The sequence below is a fragment of the Lithobates pipiens genome, unplaced genomic scaffold (genome assembly GCF_037356315.1).
Source record: "Lithobates pipiens isolate NorthernLeopardFrog02 unplaced genomic scaffold, aLitPip1_a1.2 Scaffold_158, whole genome shotgun sequence".
In the NCBI taxonomy this organism is placed as follows: Eukaryota; Metazoa; Chordata; class Amphibia; order Anura; family Ranidae; genus Lithobates; species Lithobates pipiens.
Window position 1 is genome coordinate 111,654 of NW_027507747.1, and position 20,388 is coordinate 132,041.

Below are 20,388 nucleotides of genomic sequence, written 5' to 3' on the forward strand. Positions count from 1 at the left end.
TCTCAGAAGATTAGGGACAGTTATGGTCTAAGTACAGAGACCACCAATAATGACCTTGCAGCTTCTCAGAAGACTAGGGACAGTTATGGTCTAAGTACAGAGACCACCAATAATGACCTTGCAGCTTCTCAGAAGATTAGGGACAGCTATGGTCTAAGTACAGAGACCACCAATAATGACCTTGCAGCTTCTCGGAGGACTAAGGACAGCTATGGACTCTGTACCGAGACCACCAACAATGACCTTGCAGCTTCTCAGAAGACTAGGGACAGTTATGGTCTAAGTACAGAGACCACCAATAATGACCTTGCAGCTTCTCAGAGGACTAGGGACAGCTATGGACTCGGTACTGAGACCACCAGTGACAAACTTGTGGCTTACTAAAGGTTTAGGGACAACTATGGTCTTGGTACAGAGACCACGAAGAATGCCCTTGTGGCTTGTCAAACATTTAGGAACAGGTACGGACCACCAATGACCTTGCTCCTTTTATTTTTAGGGACAGTTATAGTCTAGGTACGGGCCACCGGTGACCTCACATATTGTATGTTAAGGGACCCCTGTGGTCTAGGTATGGACCACCAATGACCTCACACCTTGGATGTTTAGGGACCACTATGGTCTTGTTTTGTTTTTTTTCGTTCGGTCCGAACACAAGTCAGGGGGATGCAGGAATCCTGTGATTTTAAGAGTGGGGACTCCTCTCATGTCAAAATAAACTGATCGCTGGCTTGCGGTTTGGACAGACTTGATGGAAAAGCCTTCCCTTCTCTTGGGATGAAAGGTTTAGATGTCTCAGTCGCTTGTATAAAAACTTTCGGAGGATTTAAGGGCAGACAGATGTCTTGGTGCTGATTTGTTTTCAGGCACACCTGCCATCATGTATAGCCACCCTTAGCTTTAAATTACAGAAAGGTGAAGCTCCTCTGTATCTGTACAAGGTAATGAGGGTCGGAGTGATCTTCACCAATATGAATTGGTTGGCGTGTGCAGAGTTGGCGTTTTTTAGTTTTCTGGATCTTTTTAGAATACCGTCCTGAAAATCCCATTGCAAGCCTTCCAATCCTGGCCTTGTATGTGTCCAGGGGGCGGGCCCATTGACTCTATTCTAGGGGAGGGGGGGGGTGGCCATGAAGAACAGTCAGAAAACATTTGTGTTTGTCATGTAAATCCTGGAAAGGGCCCTGAAACACCGCCCCCCCCATGTACACAATATCAGGATCTCATTCTCATCTGCTTGGGAACAGTTCTCGGAGACGTATGATTGGGAGGGTGCTCGTTGGTAGGGTCGGCGTTCTATGCCGTAGGATTGCTCGGTTGCTATCATACAGGTTGTAGAAGGTGGAAACTTGGCTCTGAAAGCTTTTCCATTAGTAAGAAAATCCCTGAAATGTCAATGGCGTAGCTTTTTCCAGCCATGGTCTTCGCTATGACACTTCATCAGATATTTTTCTTCTCCTCGCTATCAGACGATCGATGTGAGATTGTGTTCTGGCCTTAGAGCAGCGTCTGGGATTCCTGTGTTCTGCCCTCCACCCTGTCTGCAGAGATTCCTCCATTGGTGCCCAGATCCTGGAGACGTGTATGAGGAGCCACCTTTATCCTGGTTCAGGCCAAATCACTGGAGCTCATTGGGTGAACGCTGCATGAGCCCAGAGCTGAGCTCGCTATTGGCAGAGCCTTAGACCAGTGTAGGAGATTGGCCAGAGTGTTTTGTCGAATGGTCGGTTACCGCAAGGCCTACAATTTTGCTTTCCGAACCCTTTCCCTCCCCATCCAAAGTGTAAACAATGGGGGGAAAATACATTAAAGCTGAACTCTGGGTGACACTTCTAAAGATAGACGTGTGTTACAAACTCAGATATTACCTTGTAACAGTATCGGGGACATCACCCGTACAGTGACTGGAACTGAGGGAGGGACCCAGCAGGCTCCACCCACTACAGAATACTACAGGAGCGGGCGGAGACAAGACCAGTCACCATCCACAAGGGGGGAGAGAACAGTGATGGGGAGACCTGCAGGCTCCACCCACTACAGAATACTACAGGAGCAGGCGGAGACAAGACCAGTCACCATGCACAAGGGGGGAGAGAACAGTGATGGGGAGCCCTGCAGGCTCCACCCACTACAGAATACTACAGAAGGGGATGGAGACAAGACCAGTCACCATGCACAAGGGGGGAGAGAACAGTGGTGGGGAGACCTGCAGGCTCCACCCACTACAGAAGGGGATGGAGACAAGACCAGTCACCATGCACAAGGGAGAGAGGACAATGGTGGGGAGACCTGCAGGCTCCACCCACTACAGAATATTACAGGAATGGGCGGAGACAAGACCAGTCACCATCCACAAGGGGGGAGAGAACAGTGATGGGGAGACCTGCAGGCTCCACCCACTACAGAATACTACAGGAGCAGGCGGAGACAAGACCAGTCACCATGCACAAGGGGAGAGAGGACAATGGCGGGGAGACCTGCAGGCTCCACCCACTACAGAATACTACAGGAGGGGATGGAGACAAGATCAGTCACCATGCACAAGGGGAGAGAGAGAACAGTGTTGGGGAGACCCCGCAAGCTCCACCCACTACAGAAGACTACAGGAGGGGGCAGAGATGAGACCAGTCACCCTGCACAAAGGGAGAGAGAACAGTGGTGGGGAGACCTACAGGCTACCTGCATAATACAGGGGTGGGCGGAGACAAGACCAGTCACAAGGGAAGAGAACAATGGTAAGGGAGGGGTTCATTAGGCTCCACCCACCATAGGAGGGGCAGAGACTAATGGCTCACTCCCACAGCTCTGCTGTGTCTCCTTGTGCAGGGTGACTGGTCTCGAAGAAGACACGTGACCAATGGATTTATCACCCCGGAGTTCAGGGAGAGGAATGGAGATTTGTCGGCTGATGACCTCTTTGATCTCCATTCTGCTCTCTTGTGACACTTTGTCTCTCCAGCCGTCCCTTTGATGACTTTTATCTTGCGTTGCCCACCTGGATTCCGTTATTTCCATCTCTAGGAAGAGCTCCAGGCACAATCTTCTGACATTTCCAGTCATGTGACTTCTATTCTAGAATCTTCTCTATGTCAGGGTGAGGCGTTGCCATGTTGGGGATGACCCCGTGGTGTCATTGTGGACACTTTGATGGAGACGGGACCTTCAAGTCTGAGACCATCCAAGTAACAAAGAGCCCAGCTGGGTCCTTATTTGTCAGGAAAGTGCCGGTTACTTTCCTCTATGCCCAATGGGGTTTGTAATCACTGGAGCGCAGTACGGCCGGCGGCCATAGACCGTTCAAATGTCAGCGGGGACTCCAGCCATGGAAGGTTAGGCTGATCCATCATTCCACTTGCGTGCAACCAGCATGTGATCTTCAATCCCTGGTTGTAGGAAAGAAAATCACATCTTCTTGGGGCAGCTTAAAATTGTATGAAAGTCTTGTGAGCCGAGGCTGGGACCCCTCGTGTGACTCGTAATACATACAATAGATTGTATAGGAAGTCTACATCCGTCCATATGGGATTCCTGGACACTGCTTGTCAGTCCCATCAATAGTATGGAGGCCGAGCTTTGTGGTGAGGGGAGGAGAATGGAACCAGTCCGTTATCTCCGTTCTCTCTCTCTGTGTGTGTGTGTGTGTGTGTGTGTGTGTGTGTGTGTGTGTGTATATATATATATATATATGACACCTTTTACCATTCACATGAATCGTTTGATGGGAGTGCCACTTCATTCACCTTGCAATAAATTCCTCCTCTACACATAGAAAAGGTTCTCACCACCATCTCTCCATAGAAAATAATTGTATTCTGTTTATTGCAGAGATTTTCTGAAAGATTATATCGTCCAATCCCATCATTACATGTATGGGCAGAAGATGAGACCTAAACCACCACACCTGGGAGAACTGTGCTCTCCTGTGCAGTGTGACACAGGTGCCACTTTGAGGTCCCCCTTGCTACTAGCAGGTTGGACCCCCATCCCAAAGGTGTTCTATTGGATGAGATGTGATGAGTGTGGAGGCTATTGTAGTTCAGTGACCTCATTGTCCAGTGGGGAGATGATTGGAGCTTTGTGACATGGTGCATCCCCCACACGATTACACCCCCCACCACCAGCCTGAACCGGTGATACCCCATCCCCCGCACCATTACACCCCCACCACCAGCCTGAACCGGTGATACCCCATCCCCCGCACCATTACACCCTCACCACCAGCCTGAACCGGTGATATCCCATCCCCCACACCATTACACCTCCACCACCAGCCTGAACCGGTGATACCCCATCCCCCCACACCATTACACCCCCACCACCAGCCTGAACCGGTGATATCCCATCCCCCACACCATTACACCCCCACCACCAGCCTGAACCGAGGATACCCCATCCCCCGCACCATTACACCCCCCACCACCAGCCTGAACCGGTGATGCCCCATCCCCCACACCATTACACCCCCACCACCAGCCTGAACTGGTGATGCCCCATCCCCCGCACCATTACACCCCCACCACCAGCCTGAACCGGTGATACCCCATCCCCCACACCATTACACCACCAACACCAGCCTGAACCGGGGATACCCCATCCCCCACACCATTACACCCCCACCACCAGCCTGAACCGGTGATATCCCATCCCCCACACCATTACACCCCCACCACCAGCCTGAACCGGTGATATCCCCATCCCCCACACCATTACACCCCCACCACCAGCCTGAACCGGTGATGCCCCATCCCCCACACCATTACACCCCCACCACCAGCCTGAACTGGTGATGCCCCATCCCCCGCACCATTACACCCCCCACCACCAGCCTTAACCGGTGATACCCCCATCCCCCACACCATTACACCCCCACCACCAGCCTGAACCGGTGATGCAAGGCAGGATGGATCCATGCGCCAAATTCTGACCTCGCCATCTGAATGTCGGAGCTGAAATCCAGACTCATCAGACCAGGAAACGTTTTTCCAATCTTCTATTGTTCGGTTTTGGTGATCCTGTGCCAATTGTAGCCTCAGTTTCCTGTTCTTAGCTGACAGGAGTGGTGCCTGGTGGGGTCTTCTGCTGCTGTAGCCCATCTGCTTCAAGGTTGGATGTGTTATGAGTTCAGGGATGGTATTTTGATATTCTGCCCATTCTCCTCTGACCTCAACAAGGCATTTTCCTCCACACAACCGCCACTCACTGGATATTTTCTCTCTTCCCACCATTCTCTGTAATCCCGAGAGATGGTTGTGTGTGAAAATCCCAGAAATACTCAGACCAGCCCGTCTGCCACGTTCAAAGTCACCCAGATCCCCTTGCTTCCCCATTCTGATGCAACAAGTTGTCTTCACCATGTCTAGAGGCCTAAATGCATTCAGTTGCTGCCGTGTGATTGGCTGATTAGCCATTTGTGTTACCAACCAATTGGTGTACCTAATAAAGTGTCTGGTGAGTGTGTGTGTGTGTGTGTATGTATATATATATATATATATATATATATATATATATATATATATATATATATATATATATATATATATATATATAATGTGTGTACACACAGTATCCTGACATGCTGCCTCGTACCAGATACAATCAGCTCGTCTTCCTGGCACGACGTGCCGTACAGGATCCGGCTTGTAGTATTATGGGAGAAGCGGATCCGGCACCATGCTGGCCTGGCGCAATGTAAGCAGATCAGCGTGTTTACCATGTAACCTCTCCTGCAATTTTCCATTAATGAAGATGGTGCACTGAGCGTGCCCGGAAGGTTCATTCCATCACTTAATGACAGATAATTACACCGCACACGGCTTCCTATGCCAGCTCTGCTGGCTGTGATTTCCCCGCTCTGTCCTCTGAGCTCCCGTTTCTCTGCACTGAATTACAGATCTTAGTAGTTTTACTCAATAGTACCTTTCTATATAGAGGCTGGTTTTGTTGTTAGATCCAGCCACTCCGGATTGGGAACGCACAATTTGTGTAGGCCTCCTTACTAAACGTTTTGTTGGTGTGACAGACCAAATCTAAAACAATCTGATTGTAGCTGGCTGCATTGCCCCAGGGTTTCATTGATTCTTCACGCCATCCGCTTCATTTCAGTTTGTTCCATGTGAGGCTTTTAGAACTAAGAATGTCCTTCAGGGTTACACCCTGGCACTTTCCAGAATCCGTCCCGCTAAAGGCTTTCCGGCTCCAGAGCTTCCAGCATTGCCTCAGCGCCTGGGACACTGGTCCACGAGGGCCAATGTCTCTTCAGACTGAAGAACCTATGTACCCCAACAGAAGAAGTCTAAGGTACAGACTGCTAAATCACCAAAGACTGACAGTGCCCACTTTTCTCCTTTTCCACAACTTCAGTGTTGATTGGATTGAGCTGTCATTGCCCCTCATCCTTCTCAGGTCTTCTCTATCGAGGTGTCATTGCCCCTCATCCTTCTCAGGTCTTCTGGATCGAGGTGTCATTGCCCCTCATCCTTCTCAGGTCTTCTCTATCGAGGTGTCATTGCCCCTCATCCTTCTCAGGTCTTCTCTATCGAGGTGTCATTGCCCCTCATCCTTCTCAGGTCTTCTGGATCGAGGTGTCATTGCCCCTCATCCTTCTCAGGTCTTCTGGATCGAGGTGTCATTGCCCCTCATCCTTCTCAGGTCTTCTCTATCGAGGTGTCATTGCCCCTCATCCTTCTCAGGTCTTCTGGATCGAGGTGTCATTGCCCCTCATCCTTCTCAGGTCTTCTGGATCGAGGTGTCATTGCCCCTCATCCTTCTCAGGTCTTCTGGATCGAGGTGTCATTGCCCCTCATCCTTCTCAGGTCTTCTGGATCGAGGTGTCATTGCCCCTCATCCTTCTCAGGTCTTTTCTATCGAGGTGTCATTGCCCCTCATCCTTCTCAGGTCTTCTCTATCGAGGTGTCATTGCCCCTCATCCTTCTCAGGTCTTCTGGATCGAGGTGTCATTGCCCCTCATCCTTCTCAGGTCTTCTCTATCGAGGTGTCATTGCCCCTCATCCTTCTCAGGTCTTCTCTATCGAGGTGTCATTGCCCCTCATCCTTCTCAGGTCTTCTGGATCGAGGTGTCATTGCCCCTCATCCTTCTCAGGTCTTCTGGATCGAGGTGTCATTGCCCCTCATCCTTCTCAGGTCTTCTGGATCGAGGTGTCATTGCCCCTCATCCTTCTCAGGTCTTCTGGATCGAGGTGTCATTGCCCCTCATCCTTCTCAGGTCTTCTGGATCGAGGTGTCATTGCCCCTCATCCTTCTCAGGTCTTCTGGATCGAGGTGTCATTGCCCCTCATCCTTCTCGGGTCTTCTGGATCGAGGTGTCATTGCCCCTCATCCTTCTCGGGTCTTCTGGATCGAGGTGTCATTGCCCCTCATCCTTCTCAGGTCTTCTGGATCGAGGTGTCATTGCCCCTCATCCTTCTCGGGTCTTCTGGGTTGAGGTGTCATTGCCCCTCATCCTTCTCGGGTCTTCTGGGTTGAGGTGTCATTGCCCCTCATCCTTCTCGGGTCTTCTGGATCGAGCTGTCATTGCCCCTCATCCTTCTCAGGTCTTCTGGGTCGAGGTGTCATTGCCCCTCATAATGTGGGATATACTGGTGGTTTCTATGTGCACACAGAGGGTTAAACTAATAGGGGTGCTCCGCTGGGCTCCCCTCCCCACTGTTGGCAGGTTATATCTGTAACTGAAAGTTGGCAGCTCATCACCAATCCCAGAAATATCATAAAACTCGGCTTTGAAATATTAGCTTACTCTTGCTGTTCCGCCAAGACGGTGCTGCGTATTGCAGATCACAGGCTGACGGAGTCCTTCTCCCTAAGCTGTGCGATATGGTTTTCCTGGACAGGAAGCTGCTCCGGCTTCTGTAGAATATTTAATGTCCTCCAACCGACAACACTTGTCACTGCCTTAAGACGTTCCTTTCCTCAAGATTCTGCTCTGCATTATAGGTCTGCATCCCCCACCCCTCCCCCGCCGTGTCCGGGCCCAGGTCTGAATCGCCCCCCCGCTGTGTCCGGGGCCCAGGTCTGCTCCCACCCCCGCCGCTGTGTCCGGATCCCAGGTCTGCTCCCCCCCCCACCCCCGCCGCTGTGTCCGGGGCCCAGGTCTGCTCCCCCCCCCCACCCCCGCCGCTGTGTCCGGGGCCCAGGTCTGCTCCCCCCCCCCACCCCCGCCGCTGTGTCCGGGGCCCAGGTCTGCTCCCCCCCCCACCCCCGCCGCTGTGTCCGGGGCCCAGGTCTGCTCCCACCCCCGCCGCTGTGTCCGGGGCCCAGGTCTGCTCCCCCCCCCCACCCCCGCCGCTGTGTCCGGGGCCCAGGTCTGCTCCCCCCCCACCCCCGCCGCTGTGTCCGGGGCCCAGGTCTGCTCCCCCCCCACCCCCGCCGCTGTGTCCGGGGCCCAGGTCTGCTCCCCCCCCACCCCCGCCGCTGTGTCCGGGGCCCAGGTCTGCTCCCCCCCCCCCCACCCCCGCCGCTGTGTCCGGGGCCCAGGTCTGCTCCCCCCCCCCACCCCCGCCGCTGTGTCCGGGGCCCAGGTCTGCTCCCCCCCCACCCCCGCCGCTGTGTCCGGGGCCCAGGTCTGCTCCCCCCCCCCACCCCCGCCGCTGTGTCCGGGGCCCAGGTCTGCCCCCCACCCCCGCCGCTGTGTCCGGGGCCCAGGTCTGCTCCACGTTGGCGTTGGTGATTGCTCGTTGTGGGGGGCGCAGCGTTGGTGATTGCTCGTTTGTGGGGGGCGCAGCGTTGGTGATTGCTCGTTGTGGGGGGCGCAGCGTTGGTGATTGCTCGTTTGTGGGGGGCGCAGCGTTGGTGATTGCTCGTTTGTGGGGGGCGCAGCGTTGGTGATTGCTCGTTTGTGGGGGGTGCAGCGTTTGTATTTGTTCTCCATACAGATGGCGGTGAAATATGATTTCAGTTGCTATCAGTGAAATCGCTTTACTTGAAGGAAACGGTTTGTTGCAGGATTGTCCCCATACATTGCATTGCAGTCTATATTGTAAGCTGATTATTGTATACTAGAAGTACGGTAGGTTCCCAGGTATGTGACCATCCCTCTGCTTCATTCCCAGGATACTGTATTTGCTGAGCTGCTGCAGATCTGTAAGGAGCAGATCGTCACCTACCATGAACACGACTCTCTGCTGGACCACAAAGAGGAGGAGGCCTTGACGGAGGAGGAGAGGAAGGCAGCGTGGGATGAATATGAAGCTGAGAAGAAGGTTGGTGTCAGTCATGTGGATTGTAACCAGGGAAGGCGAATGTCCTGACATGACTTGGGTTCTATAAATGAAGGCAGACGTGTCTGAGATGACTAACAAACCTCATTTCTCCTGTGATTGCACCCCGATTACCCATCTAAGCTCCCTGTAATGTGTGCCCGGGCTTTGTTGCAGCCCCAGATCCATCCACTGGGAATTTGATCGTGAACTCCTGATGGCTGGCAGTCTGAGTGGCATTATTATTATTAGAAAGGAGAAGGTCACTGCTGGCTGGGTATTGGGTGGCTGGTTTTCCTCAGGTGGGGGCCCCCCAGTAGTTTTGCAGGGAGGGTCTGTGACCTTTTGCCTGCAGACTTCTCCTCCATGCAGTTGGGTGGAGAAGGGAAGGGGATGGTTTCTAGTTGTGTGAGGACAGGATGGGGGGAAGGGGGGTTGTTGGGTGGTGTCTGTATTTGGGATAGGGGGGATGTGTAGTTAGGTGTATTAGAGGTGGGGAAGTGGGGGGTGACTAGTTGGGTGTGGGGGGCTGGGTTAAGTAAAGGTGGTGTCTGTAGTTGGGGGGGGGGGGGGGGGGCTGGATGGAATAAGGGTGGTGTCTGTAGTTTGGGGGGGTGCTGGATGGAGTAGGGGGGGGGGTGTCTGTAGTTGAGGGGGGCCTGGATGGAGTAAGAGTGGTGTCTGGAGTGGGGGGGGGGCTGGAAGGAGCAAGGGTGGTGTAGTTGGGTGCAGGGGGTCTGGGTGGGGTAAGGGTGATGTCTGTGGTGGGGGGGCTTGGAGTAAGGGGGGTGTCTGTAGTTGGAGGGGGGGCTGGATGGAGTAAGGGTAATGTCTGTGGGTGGGGGGGCTGGGTGGAGTAAAGGGGGTGTCTAGTCAGGGGGGTGTCTGTAGTTGGGGGGGCTGGATGTAGTAAGGGTGGTGTCTGTGGTGGGGGGGGGGCTTGGTGGAGTAAGAGGGGTGTCTGTAGTTGGAGGGGGGGCTGGATGGAGTAAGGGTAGTGTCTGTGGGTGGGGGGGCTGGGTGGAGTAAAGGGGGTGTCTAGTCAGGGGGGTGTCTGTAGTTGGGGGGGCTGGATGTAGTAAGGGTGGTGTCTGTGGTGGGGGGGGCTTGGTGGAGTAAGAGGGGTGTCTGTAGTTGGAGGGGGGGCTGGATGTAGTAAGGGTGATGTCTGTAGTCGGATGGGTTTTTAGTGGGGTCTGTATTTGATATCTAACCTGCCTATAGATGGTGTTTAAGTGTTAGGATAATTGATTGTGTGGAGAGAGTTGATTGGATCTTTGGGTCTGCGGGTTCTGGTCACATGACTCCTCGGTCCGCTCGTCTCTGTTCATTCTGTGACATGATGAAAGGAAGCTTCTCATTTCTCTCTCCTTTCTTTTGAAGGGGCTGACCAATCGCCTCAACGTCGGAGCCGTACCTGGGATTAATTATGGACAAATCAATTTCGGCTCTGCTCAGTCTCCTTACATGCCCCTAAACCTGGGAGCGTTGTCTTCTCTGAACAATCAGCAACTAGAAGTAAGTAATAGGATCCAAATGGCTCCATACCGCCGGCGGGGCTTCAGTCGCAGCAAATCCTACAAGGAGGTGAAAGCTGCAGTTGGAATATTGCTGAAAGTTTGCAGTTTGTGTGTAATATGAGGCTGTATACAGACAGGACCCGATAGAGGAGAAGATAGTGTGCACTCTGAGCTCAATGTATACCAGGCTGGAGCTAGAGTAGTCCTCCACCCCCCTCCCAGACTGTAATGTCTTCTGGCACGTTCAGTTACCATTTCTGTCATCCTCACAGGATCTCATTAACCAAGGACGAGAGAAGGTGGTGGAAGCTACAAACAGCATTGCATCTGCCAGGATCCAACCTCTGGAGGACATTATTGCTGGAGTGGTAAGTGATGGTCTTCATGTCGGCTCTTTATGTCCTAGTACAATATATATATGTATATAGTGTGTCCGCTGAACATCCCATAATTTCTGCTTCCAGCGGAAGGAAAATCCTACGTTGACGGAATCCCAGGCTCAGTCGCTGGCTCTAAGCAGGCAATCAAGCCAGGAGCTGGAGATCAAGAGACGTGAGGCCGTTTACAACGATGTCCTGGCCAAGCAGCAGATGGTAATGATTTCACCTGAATATCAAAACTGTGACTAGAGAGCATCTTTATCTCTCTTCTGTTCAGAAATGACTTCCTTCCTTTGTGGGGCAGATTGGTGCAGCCTGTCCAAATCCACCCCGTGATTGGTTTATACATGTTCATCAAGGGCGTCCAAGGAAGGGAGTTGTAGATTGCAAGCCTCAGATCTCTTCCCTTCCTGTTGCATGACTTGTGGTTTGCAGCCTCTGGGTCAGACGTGTGACTCTATGGGTGCCTCTTCTGTTCACCACTGGTCAGGACGTGTCACGTGTGTATATAGACGTGCACAGGCTAAAGTTTGAATTTATGTTATTAAAACCCCATTGTACTGAGGGATAGAATGGCCCATCATTTGACCAGAACTGTGCCTGTTTTATCATGGCCTGGCTCTTGGCTGGAGCTTTGCCCGTTTAGCACTGGGCTGCATTTGGGTAGAGTTTTCCTGTTTAGAAGAGCTGTCATTCATATCAACATATAATTATCCGTATCCACTGTATAGTTCCCATTGCTATCCACTGTATAGTTCCCATTGCTATCCACTGTATAGTTCCCATTGCTATCCACTGTATAGTTCCCATTGCTATCCACTGTATAGTTCCCATTGCTATCCACTGTATAGTTCCCATTGCTATCCACTGTATAGTTCCCATTGCTATCCACTGTATAGTTCCCATTGCTATCCACTGTATAGTTCCCATTGCTATCCACTGTATAGTTCCCATTGCTATCCATATCCACTGTATAGTTCCCATTGCTATCCACTGTATAGTTCCCATTGCTATCCACTGTATAGTTCCCATTGCTATCCACTGTATAGTTCCCATTGCTATCCACTGTATAGTTCTTATTGCTATCCACTGTATAGTTCCCATTGCTACCCACTGTATAGTTCCCGTTGGTGTCGGCGGCCCAGTTCTTTTTTGCAGACCATTCCTATGTGATCGGTTGAGCCCATACCAAAGCAATCCATTATCCTTCCCATGAAATCTCTTGGGATTGTTCATGTGATTCCTGCTCGGTTATTTACATTCACCCCACACAGAATCCTCCCAGTCACTGGGATCCAAGTTATTTGGTGCCCGCATTACTCAGGAATGTTCTGGCTGCCCATCAGCATTCCTAGCCTCTTCCCCACCTTTGCCGTGTTTTCACATTTCCCCTTCCTGTGTGGTGTCACCCTCTCCTGGCTGTGTACTATGACTGATGGGAGTCGTGTTTTCAGTGTGACCTGTAGAACAGGCGCGGCACTCCCAGGAATGGCTGGCTGGATACCAGCCCATTAGTGATGGTGATCAGTTTAATGGCTTTCCCATCTGGGCGAGTGTCCCTTACTAATCGATTACAGAGCAGAAAGTATTCCTCTCTCCTGGCCGTCATCTGAGATGAACACACCCACCTTCTTTCCTTTAGTGACCTGCATACCAACCTTCACCCATTCACTTCTGTCCCGCCATTCGCAGGCATGCTGCTACTTTTAGTGCACAAATGGTTGGCCAGCTTTGCAGTAATATGACGTTGGAACGTGTCTTCGGGTTCTTCTCATTTGGAAAATGCAGGAACTTGAATGATATTTAAACCGCACCAGTTATAACTTCAAGACATTTTATGGTAAAAATCCAGCAGTATGTGTGATAGGTCACAGCTCTGCCATATGTGTGCTGACCCCCGCACCTCTATAAGATAAGTGGGAGGTGTTCTGTAGTCCACCAGGGGAGGTTGGGCGGGCTGACGTTTGCAGTCAAGAGGTTGGGCGGGCTGGCGTTTGCAGTCGGGAGGTTGGGCGGGCTGGCGTTTGTAGTCGGGAGGTTGGGCGGGCTGGCGTTTGCAGTCGTGAGGTTGGGCGGGCTGGCGTTTGCAGTCGTGAGGTTGGGCGGGCTGGCGTTTGTAGTCGGGAGGTTGGGCGGGCTGGCGTTTGCAGTCGTGAGGTTGGGCGGGCTGGCGTTTGCAGTCGTGAGGTTGGGCGGGCTGACGTTTGCAGTCGGGAGGTTGGGCGGGCTGACGTTTGCAGTCGGGAGGTTGGGCGGGCTGGCGTTTGCAGTCGTGAGGTTGGGCGGGCTGGCGTTTGCAGTCGTGAGGTTGGGCGGGCTGGCGTTTGCAGTCGTGAGGTTGGGCGGGCTGGCGTTTGCAGTCGTGAGGTTGGGCGGGCTGGCGTTTGCAGTCGTGAGGTTGGGCGGGCTGGCGTTTGCAGTCGGGAGGTTGGGCGGGCTGGCGTTTGCAGTCGGGAGGTTGGGCGGGCTGGCGTTTGCAGTCGGGAGGTTGGGCGGGCTGGCGTTTGCAGTCGGGAGGTTGGGCGGGCTGGCGTTTGCAGTCGGGAGGTTGGGCGGGCTGGCGTTTGCAGTCGGGAGGTTGGGCGGGCTGGCGTTTTGTAGTCGGGGAGGTTGGGCGGGCTGGCGTTTGCAGTCGGGGAGGTTGGGCGGGCTGGCGTTTGCAGTCGGGGAGGTTGGGCGGGCTGGCGTTTGCAGTCGGGGAGGTTGGGCGGGCTGGCGTTTGCAGTCGGGAGGTTGGGCGGGCGGGCTGGCGTTTGCAGTCGTGAGGTTGGGCGGGCTGGCGTTTGCAGTCGGGAGGTTGGGCGGGCTGGCGTTTGCAGTCGGGAGGTTGGGCGGGCCTGGCGTTTGCAGTCGGGAGGTTGGGCGGGCCTGGCGTTTGCAGTCGGGAGGTTGGGCGGGCCTGGCGTTTGCAGTCGGGAGGTTGGGCGGGCCTGGCGTTTGCAGTCGGGAGGTTGGGCGGGCCTGGCGTTTGCAGTCGGGAGGTTGGGCGGGCCTGGCGTTTGCAGTCGGGAGGTTGGGCGGGCCTGGCGTTTGCAGTCGGGAGGTTGGGCGGGCCTGGCGTTTGCAGTCGGGAGGTTGGGCGGGCCTGGCGTTTGCAGTCGGGAGGTTGGGCGGGCCTGGCGTTTGCAGTCGGGAGGTTGGGCGGGCCTGGCGTTTGCAGTCGGGAGGTTGGGCGGGCCTGGCGTTCGCAGTGGGGGGCTCTGGATTTCTGGTAAATCAGTAAGCTATGCAGAGACAAAACGTCAGGAAGTGTGCGTGTAAAAGAGATTGACTAAATGTTTTTCCTTACCCACACATACATCGGGGGCCGGTGCCCATGGGCTTTTGTTTGCATGAGACAGATTTTGCATCTCGTACAGGTCTATTTAAAATGTAAAATCTGTACCTGTGTATGAATTCTAAGTGATCTCCAAAGCATCTCAGACTGATGCCACCGGCACAAGCCGAAGGTCCATCATCACTGGTTATTTAAGTTACCCTGACTACATGGCCCATGTAACCCAATCTATCACTGGAGAGTGTGTGTGCTGTATGACAGCGGTGTAATACCAGGATCTAATTTCTCATGTCTTTCCTCTCCGCAGTTAATCAGCTGTGTACAGCGAATATTGATGGGCCGACGGTTACAGCAGCAGTACAACCAGCAGCAACAGCAGCAGATCGCTTTGCAGCAACAAGCGGCATTGAGTCGGCTGATCATGCAGAAGTCTTCAAACCTCATCCTGAACCCGGGTAACTATCAGCAGATCGACATGCAAGGACTGTACCAAAATCTCCAGGGCCACCACCTGCAGAGAGCACCAGCCCCTATCCGAGCGAAATCTCCTGGATCCTCCCAGGGGAAAAAAAAACTGAGATTGCACTAAGACCTTTCCATGGACCCTAATGGAAGAATCTTCATCTTCCCCGTACTGTCTGTTTATCCAAGAAGCACCAACAGAAGAATGTCTGGTTCATTCCCTTCAAATGCTGTCCCCTCTCCAAGCTTTGCAGTGTGATTGTATCAGAAGGGCCACGTGGAACTGTTTTCCCAGTTTGCAGAAGTAGCCCCAGTTCTCCCTGAGGAAGCCCCACCAGCTCTCCAACCTGAGGAAGCCCCACTCCACCTTGACGTCTAAACTCTTCCCTTACTGACGCAGAAGAACTTATACAAGACCAATCTGACCTTTCAGTAGCCAATTCGCTGTATATGCAGCTCTGCAGATCACAGCCCAGTAGGGGAGCTTCCATGGGTGGGCATTCGGCAGCCTGAATGCTCCCGTCATGGAAGATGTCTTTCTGGAAACGTTCCTAGCTCCGTCTCCTTTCTAGCCCCAGTCCTGGGACAAGCATGTAGCACGTTGGTCAGATGTACTTCTCTATTCTTGTTCCAGGTTGGTGACTCAAAGTATTAAATCCAAATTGTTGGCATGGCAGTCAGGCACCTGGAACTTTCAGAAAGAGAGGGCAATAAGGGCAGATTTAAACTAGACCAAGATATGCCTAATATATCGGGTTCCCCTCCCCTACAATATCTGTATGAAAGAAAAACTGTAGGGATAAGCCGGTGAATGTACTTTGTACCCTAAACTTCCACTCTCCAGATGTCGTCCTTCCGGGGAATGCTGCGAATCATGAATCTCATGAAATGGCATTCTCTGCTGCGCTCCCGGGGCCAAGTCGGCTCGGCGTTGATGATGATCACTTGGGGAAGTGTTTACTGACTTTTATCCATACGGTTTTTCTTTGAGACCATGGGGGAGGGGACTGCATATTTGGTGGGCCTTCCTGCATTAGGTTTTCCCCAGGACTTGTTTTCTGTAGATGTCCTCCATTTAGATGTTTGCAGTGGCTGAAGAGGGGTTCCCGAGTTGTTTTGAGCGATCTGATTGGTGAGAGCTCAAGAGGAAATGCATGCTCTGATTAGGGTGGATTGTATTCTGGATTCTGGGAGCGGCCAGAGTCACCCCATCCTGATAGGTGATCACCGGAGCTGGGAGATTTGCAGGGACTGCCTTGTATCAGGGAGCATGCACGTTGTCCAGTATGAATAGTAACCCCCCCCCCCCCACCCCACCCAGATGACTGGAAAGCTACGCGGACAACACGCCGCTCAGTGCAGCCGGTGTAGTGATCCCGCCATCCACCATGAAAAGTTGTACCCATTGTACCCACATCCCTGTGCCTTTGTAAATATAGTTTTCATTTTTATTTTTTTTTCATAGTGAAAATTTTAGTTTACATTTTTATGTTGTAGTTTTGTGCGCCCGTGTACTGCGCCAGGAAGTTTCTGATTTTACGCTCATTTGAATTTGCACAGTTTATTCCACACGGCAACTGGCAGGTGTGCGCACGCAGCGCCAGGAAAGGTGAAGGCAGCAATCTCTGAGCGAGGACCACCTTCGTTCTCTGCAGAGAATGCTATGTGAATGTTAATCTTCTGCTGCTGTTGCTAGATGACAATAAATTCTTTTCAGAGATTTACCGATAGAACTTTGCAGATTTCTCTGGTCGGTGTCAACATGGGGACCACATTTTCTGCCTTGGCTCTAATGGGACTGGCCACCCGGGAGGGACCTTTCCGCGTCGCCTGGCCACCCGGGAGGGACCTTTCCGCGTCGCCTGGCCACCCGGGAGGGACCTTTCCGCGTCGCCTGGCCACCCGGGAGGGACCTTTCCGCGTCGCCTGGCCACCCGGGAGGGACCTTTCCGCGTCGCCTGGCCACCCGGGAGGGACCTTTCCGCGTCGCCTGGCCACCCGGGAGGGACCTTTCCGCGTCGCCTGGCCACCCGGGAGGGACCTCTCCGTGTTCCCTCCCTGCAGACACGATTCATTAGTCCTACATAAAATCATCTACACAGAGGGAATCCTCATCTCCTTCCAGAGTCTGATTGAGACCAATGACCTGTCTATATGATGCAGGTGTTGGTGCTCTGCCAGACTTTGCTGACCAGGAGGTTCACCTCTTCTGAGAAATGGATTAAGGTGCCGAAGTGGATGCCGATTCCCTGGCTGGTCTGGTGGTTCTGAAGGCATATCGCACAAAGAAAATGACCTACTTAGAAAGTAGCCTGTAGGATGAGATGAATAATATCTGGGGGTTGTGATGAGAGGCCCATCTTAGTTCTATTAAAGACCTTCAGCTGCTGAAGAAACTTCCACCACAGGGTGCTGATCCACTGGCCCTTATGTCACTACCCTGTCCTGATTGGTGTCCTGTAGTGATGTGAGGACCCCGGCAATCAAAGCTCAAGAAGGCCAAGCGCTGCTCCTGGCCCCAGAAATGATTTGCTGCGGTCAAAATGCCAACCTTGGACGGTCATTGGCTGAGTTCAGGGTCAGCTGGAGGCTTCTATTCTGCATGCTCAGATGAGCAGTTGGTGTGTCCAGCGATGGCGGCCATTGATTGTTACAGATCTGACAGCCGCCACCGCTGGTCACACGTGTTTAGTGTCTCCAGTGAGACTCGGCAGATTCTTGTCTCAGGGTGAATGTATCTGAAGATCAGAAGGCCAGTCACCAACCAGACAGACCAGTGTCCTCCATCATTGTCCTGCTGAGGTTCCAGTTCCATTCTTTTGGTACCACCAAAGGTCATAATAATACGGAGTCTGTGACCTGGAAGTGAGGACATCCGGAGTTCTGGGTGTATGGTGACCACACACTTCTGGGTCAGTGACTCCACTATTGAAGCCAGAGGATCAGCATGGTGGTAGCCTATGAGTCTCGGCACAGGTTTCCTTTCCAGTCACTAGAAGACCCCTTTCACACTGAGGTGGTTTTCAGGCATTTTAGCGCTAGAAATTGTGCCTCCCATTCATTGCAATGATCGTTTTCACACCCAGGCGGTGCGCTTGCGGGACGTTAGAAAAGGTCTTATAAGCAGCGTCTTTGGGGCGGTTTGGGAGCGCTGTATACAGTGCTCTGTATACAGTAAACACCCCTGCCCATTGCAGTGAATCGGAAGCGCCACAACACAGGAGTTTTTATCCCCTTTGTGATTAAAAACACCCCGCTAGCGGCAGAGTGTGAAAGGGGTCCAAGGACACCTGGGACTGATGTGAATGATGAGGAGCTGATACTTCTTTTATCTCCAAATATGTGCTGACTCTTCATATATACATCCAGCCTGAGAGTAACACCCCCGATGTGTGTAATGGGAGATCGGCACAAACGCCCCCTATGCTGCAGAGTTGGCCCTGTATGGTCCATATAATGTCAGCTGCATGTGTAATGTGTCAGGAGGGAGACACTCAGGCTGCGTATGGACTGTTCTATGGGGAAGTGCGGATATTGTGGTCCTCATTGTCTCGCATGATACAGAATATGCAAATAAAGTAAACCGGAAAATACGGAAACATTTCAGTGTGTTGAGGTCACAGGTTTTGGGTTTTAATCGTTAGATCTTGTTACATTTCTTGGGTATGAAACCTTTATAAAGAGTTGATCCTACTGCCCAGGGCCCATCTGTGGCCCCTCGGGATCTACCCTGTACAACTTCCAGTTATATGCAAGGATCTCCCAATGTATTTCAGAGTTTAAAGCAAACCCCGAGGAGTTGTTTTTAGTTATTAAAGTCCCATCTATAGTATATGCAGGGACTGGGGGGTCGTTGCCCGCCCTGTTCGGGGAGGACTGCGGGGTTGTCATGATTAGCCAGACACCCCAAGTGCCTTTCTGAAGCTAGTTTCAGCTGCCATCCTGTGTTGGCCTGTGAGGTGGATGGTGCCGGGATGAAGTCCTGAGCCCGTTCGGGTGGCAGCGCTGTACTAGTTTCAGAGAGACACGCGATTGGATGGCACTTTGCGATGCCGGCTGTGACACACTCCGGTAATCTGTAGATCACAGCAGTGCAGTTTTGCCGGCTCTTCTACTCCTCTGATCGTCTTGTATAAACCATTCATGTCATTGAAGATCCTCTATAGTGGACTTGATTTACATTTTGAGGAATAGACTTTTTTTTTTTTTTTTTTTACTGGAAGTCTCCAGATGGCGTCTGACGGAGAAGATTTCTGGGACTTCTCACTAACAGGACTCTGGATTCCCGGGAGTTCACATGGACCATCATTAGGCTTCTTAGCGGCATTGTGCATTGACTAGCATCAAGCTTTAACCGATGAAAAGACTTCCCGACCTTGGAAGGATCATTTTTATGTTGTAGATGTGTTAACGAGCTGCAGCAGCTTCCAGCACAGTTCAGACAAAGTTGCTTGTATTCCAGTTTTGCCTGCTAACTTCTTCACATTTCGATGCTGTTACTTTGGATGTAAAGCATTTTTGGCTTGGTATTTGTGATCTTCTTGTACATGTACGTCTCAGTTGTATAGTCCTTTCAGTCCATCTAACCAGCTTTGGCTGCTGAAATCATACAGCTGTGAAAATCTGCTCTTTGATTTCTTCAGAAGTTACGATCGATCCTTCTCTCCTGACAAAGGTTTTTTTTTTATTTTTAATGTAATATACCGAAGGACTGAAATTGTGTTTTTAATGAGCGAGCATTCAGACCTGGAACTATACTCTTGTGTTTTCACCATTGAAAGTGCTGTTTAGTAGTTGGAACTTTAAAAAAAATATATTTAATATCTCATTTAATAAAGTGACCAAAACCATTTCCAGTCTTTGTGTGTCTCTACGCCACGCGTTCACATCACATGACATCCAGAGGCGGCCCGTTCTATGAATCGCAGGATTTCCATTTACTTCACAGGGATCCCAAATACCCAATGGTGCTGAATGTGGCCCAACCTCATCGAACTGTACCCAGAGTAATCCCGTCAGTGTATGGAGATCCCCATGTAAGGCCGTGTCACATTGGTAATCCCGTCACTGAATGGAGATCTCCGTGTAAGGCCGTGTCACATTGGTAATCCCGTCGGTGTATGGAGATCTCCATAAAAAGGCTGTGTCACATTGGTAATCCCGTCAGTGTAATAGAGATCCCCATGTAAGGCACGTGTCACATTGGTAATCCTGTCAGTGTATGGGGATCCCCGTGTCACACCGATAATCCCGTCACTGTATGGAGATGTCGGTGTAAAGCCCCATGTCACATTGGTAATCCCGCTAGTGTATGGGGATCCCCGTGTCACATTGGTAATCCCGCCAGTGTATGGAGATCTCCGTGTAAGGCCCGTATCACAATGGTAATCCCGTCGGTGTATGGAGATCTCCGTAAAAAGGCCTGTGTAACATTGGTAATCCTGTCAGTGTAATGGGGATCCCCTGTGTTGCACAATAATACCGCCAGTGTATGGAGATCTCGGTGTAAAGCCCCATGTCACATTGGTAATCCCGCT

At 52.0% G+C, this 20,388-nt stretch overlaps 1 protein-coding gene across 1 annotated transcript in view; it reads left to right on the plus strand.

The window, feature by feature from the left end:
* ATRX (ATRX chromatin remodeler) overlaps positions 1–19,701 on the plus strand; it is an 86,967-nt gene extending 67,266 nt beyond the window's left edge. Inside the window, 5 exon segments of the mRNA XM_077479342.1 lie at positions 9,066–9,215; positions 10,596–10,730; positions 11,005–11,100; positions 11,197–11,325; positions 14,697–19,701. Coding sequence (XP_077335468.1) covers positions 9,066–9,215; positions 10,596–10,730; positions 11,005–11,100; positions 11,197–11,325; positions 14,697–14,978 — 792 coding nt within the window. The 3' untranslated portion in view covers positions 14,979–19,701.
* The last annotated feature ends 687 nt before the right edge of the window (positions 19,702–20,388 follow it).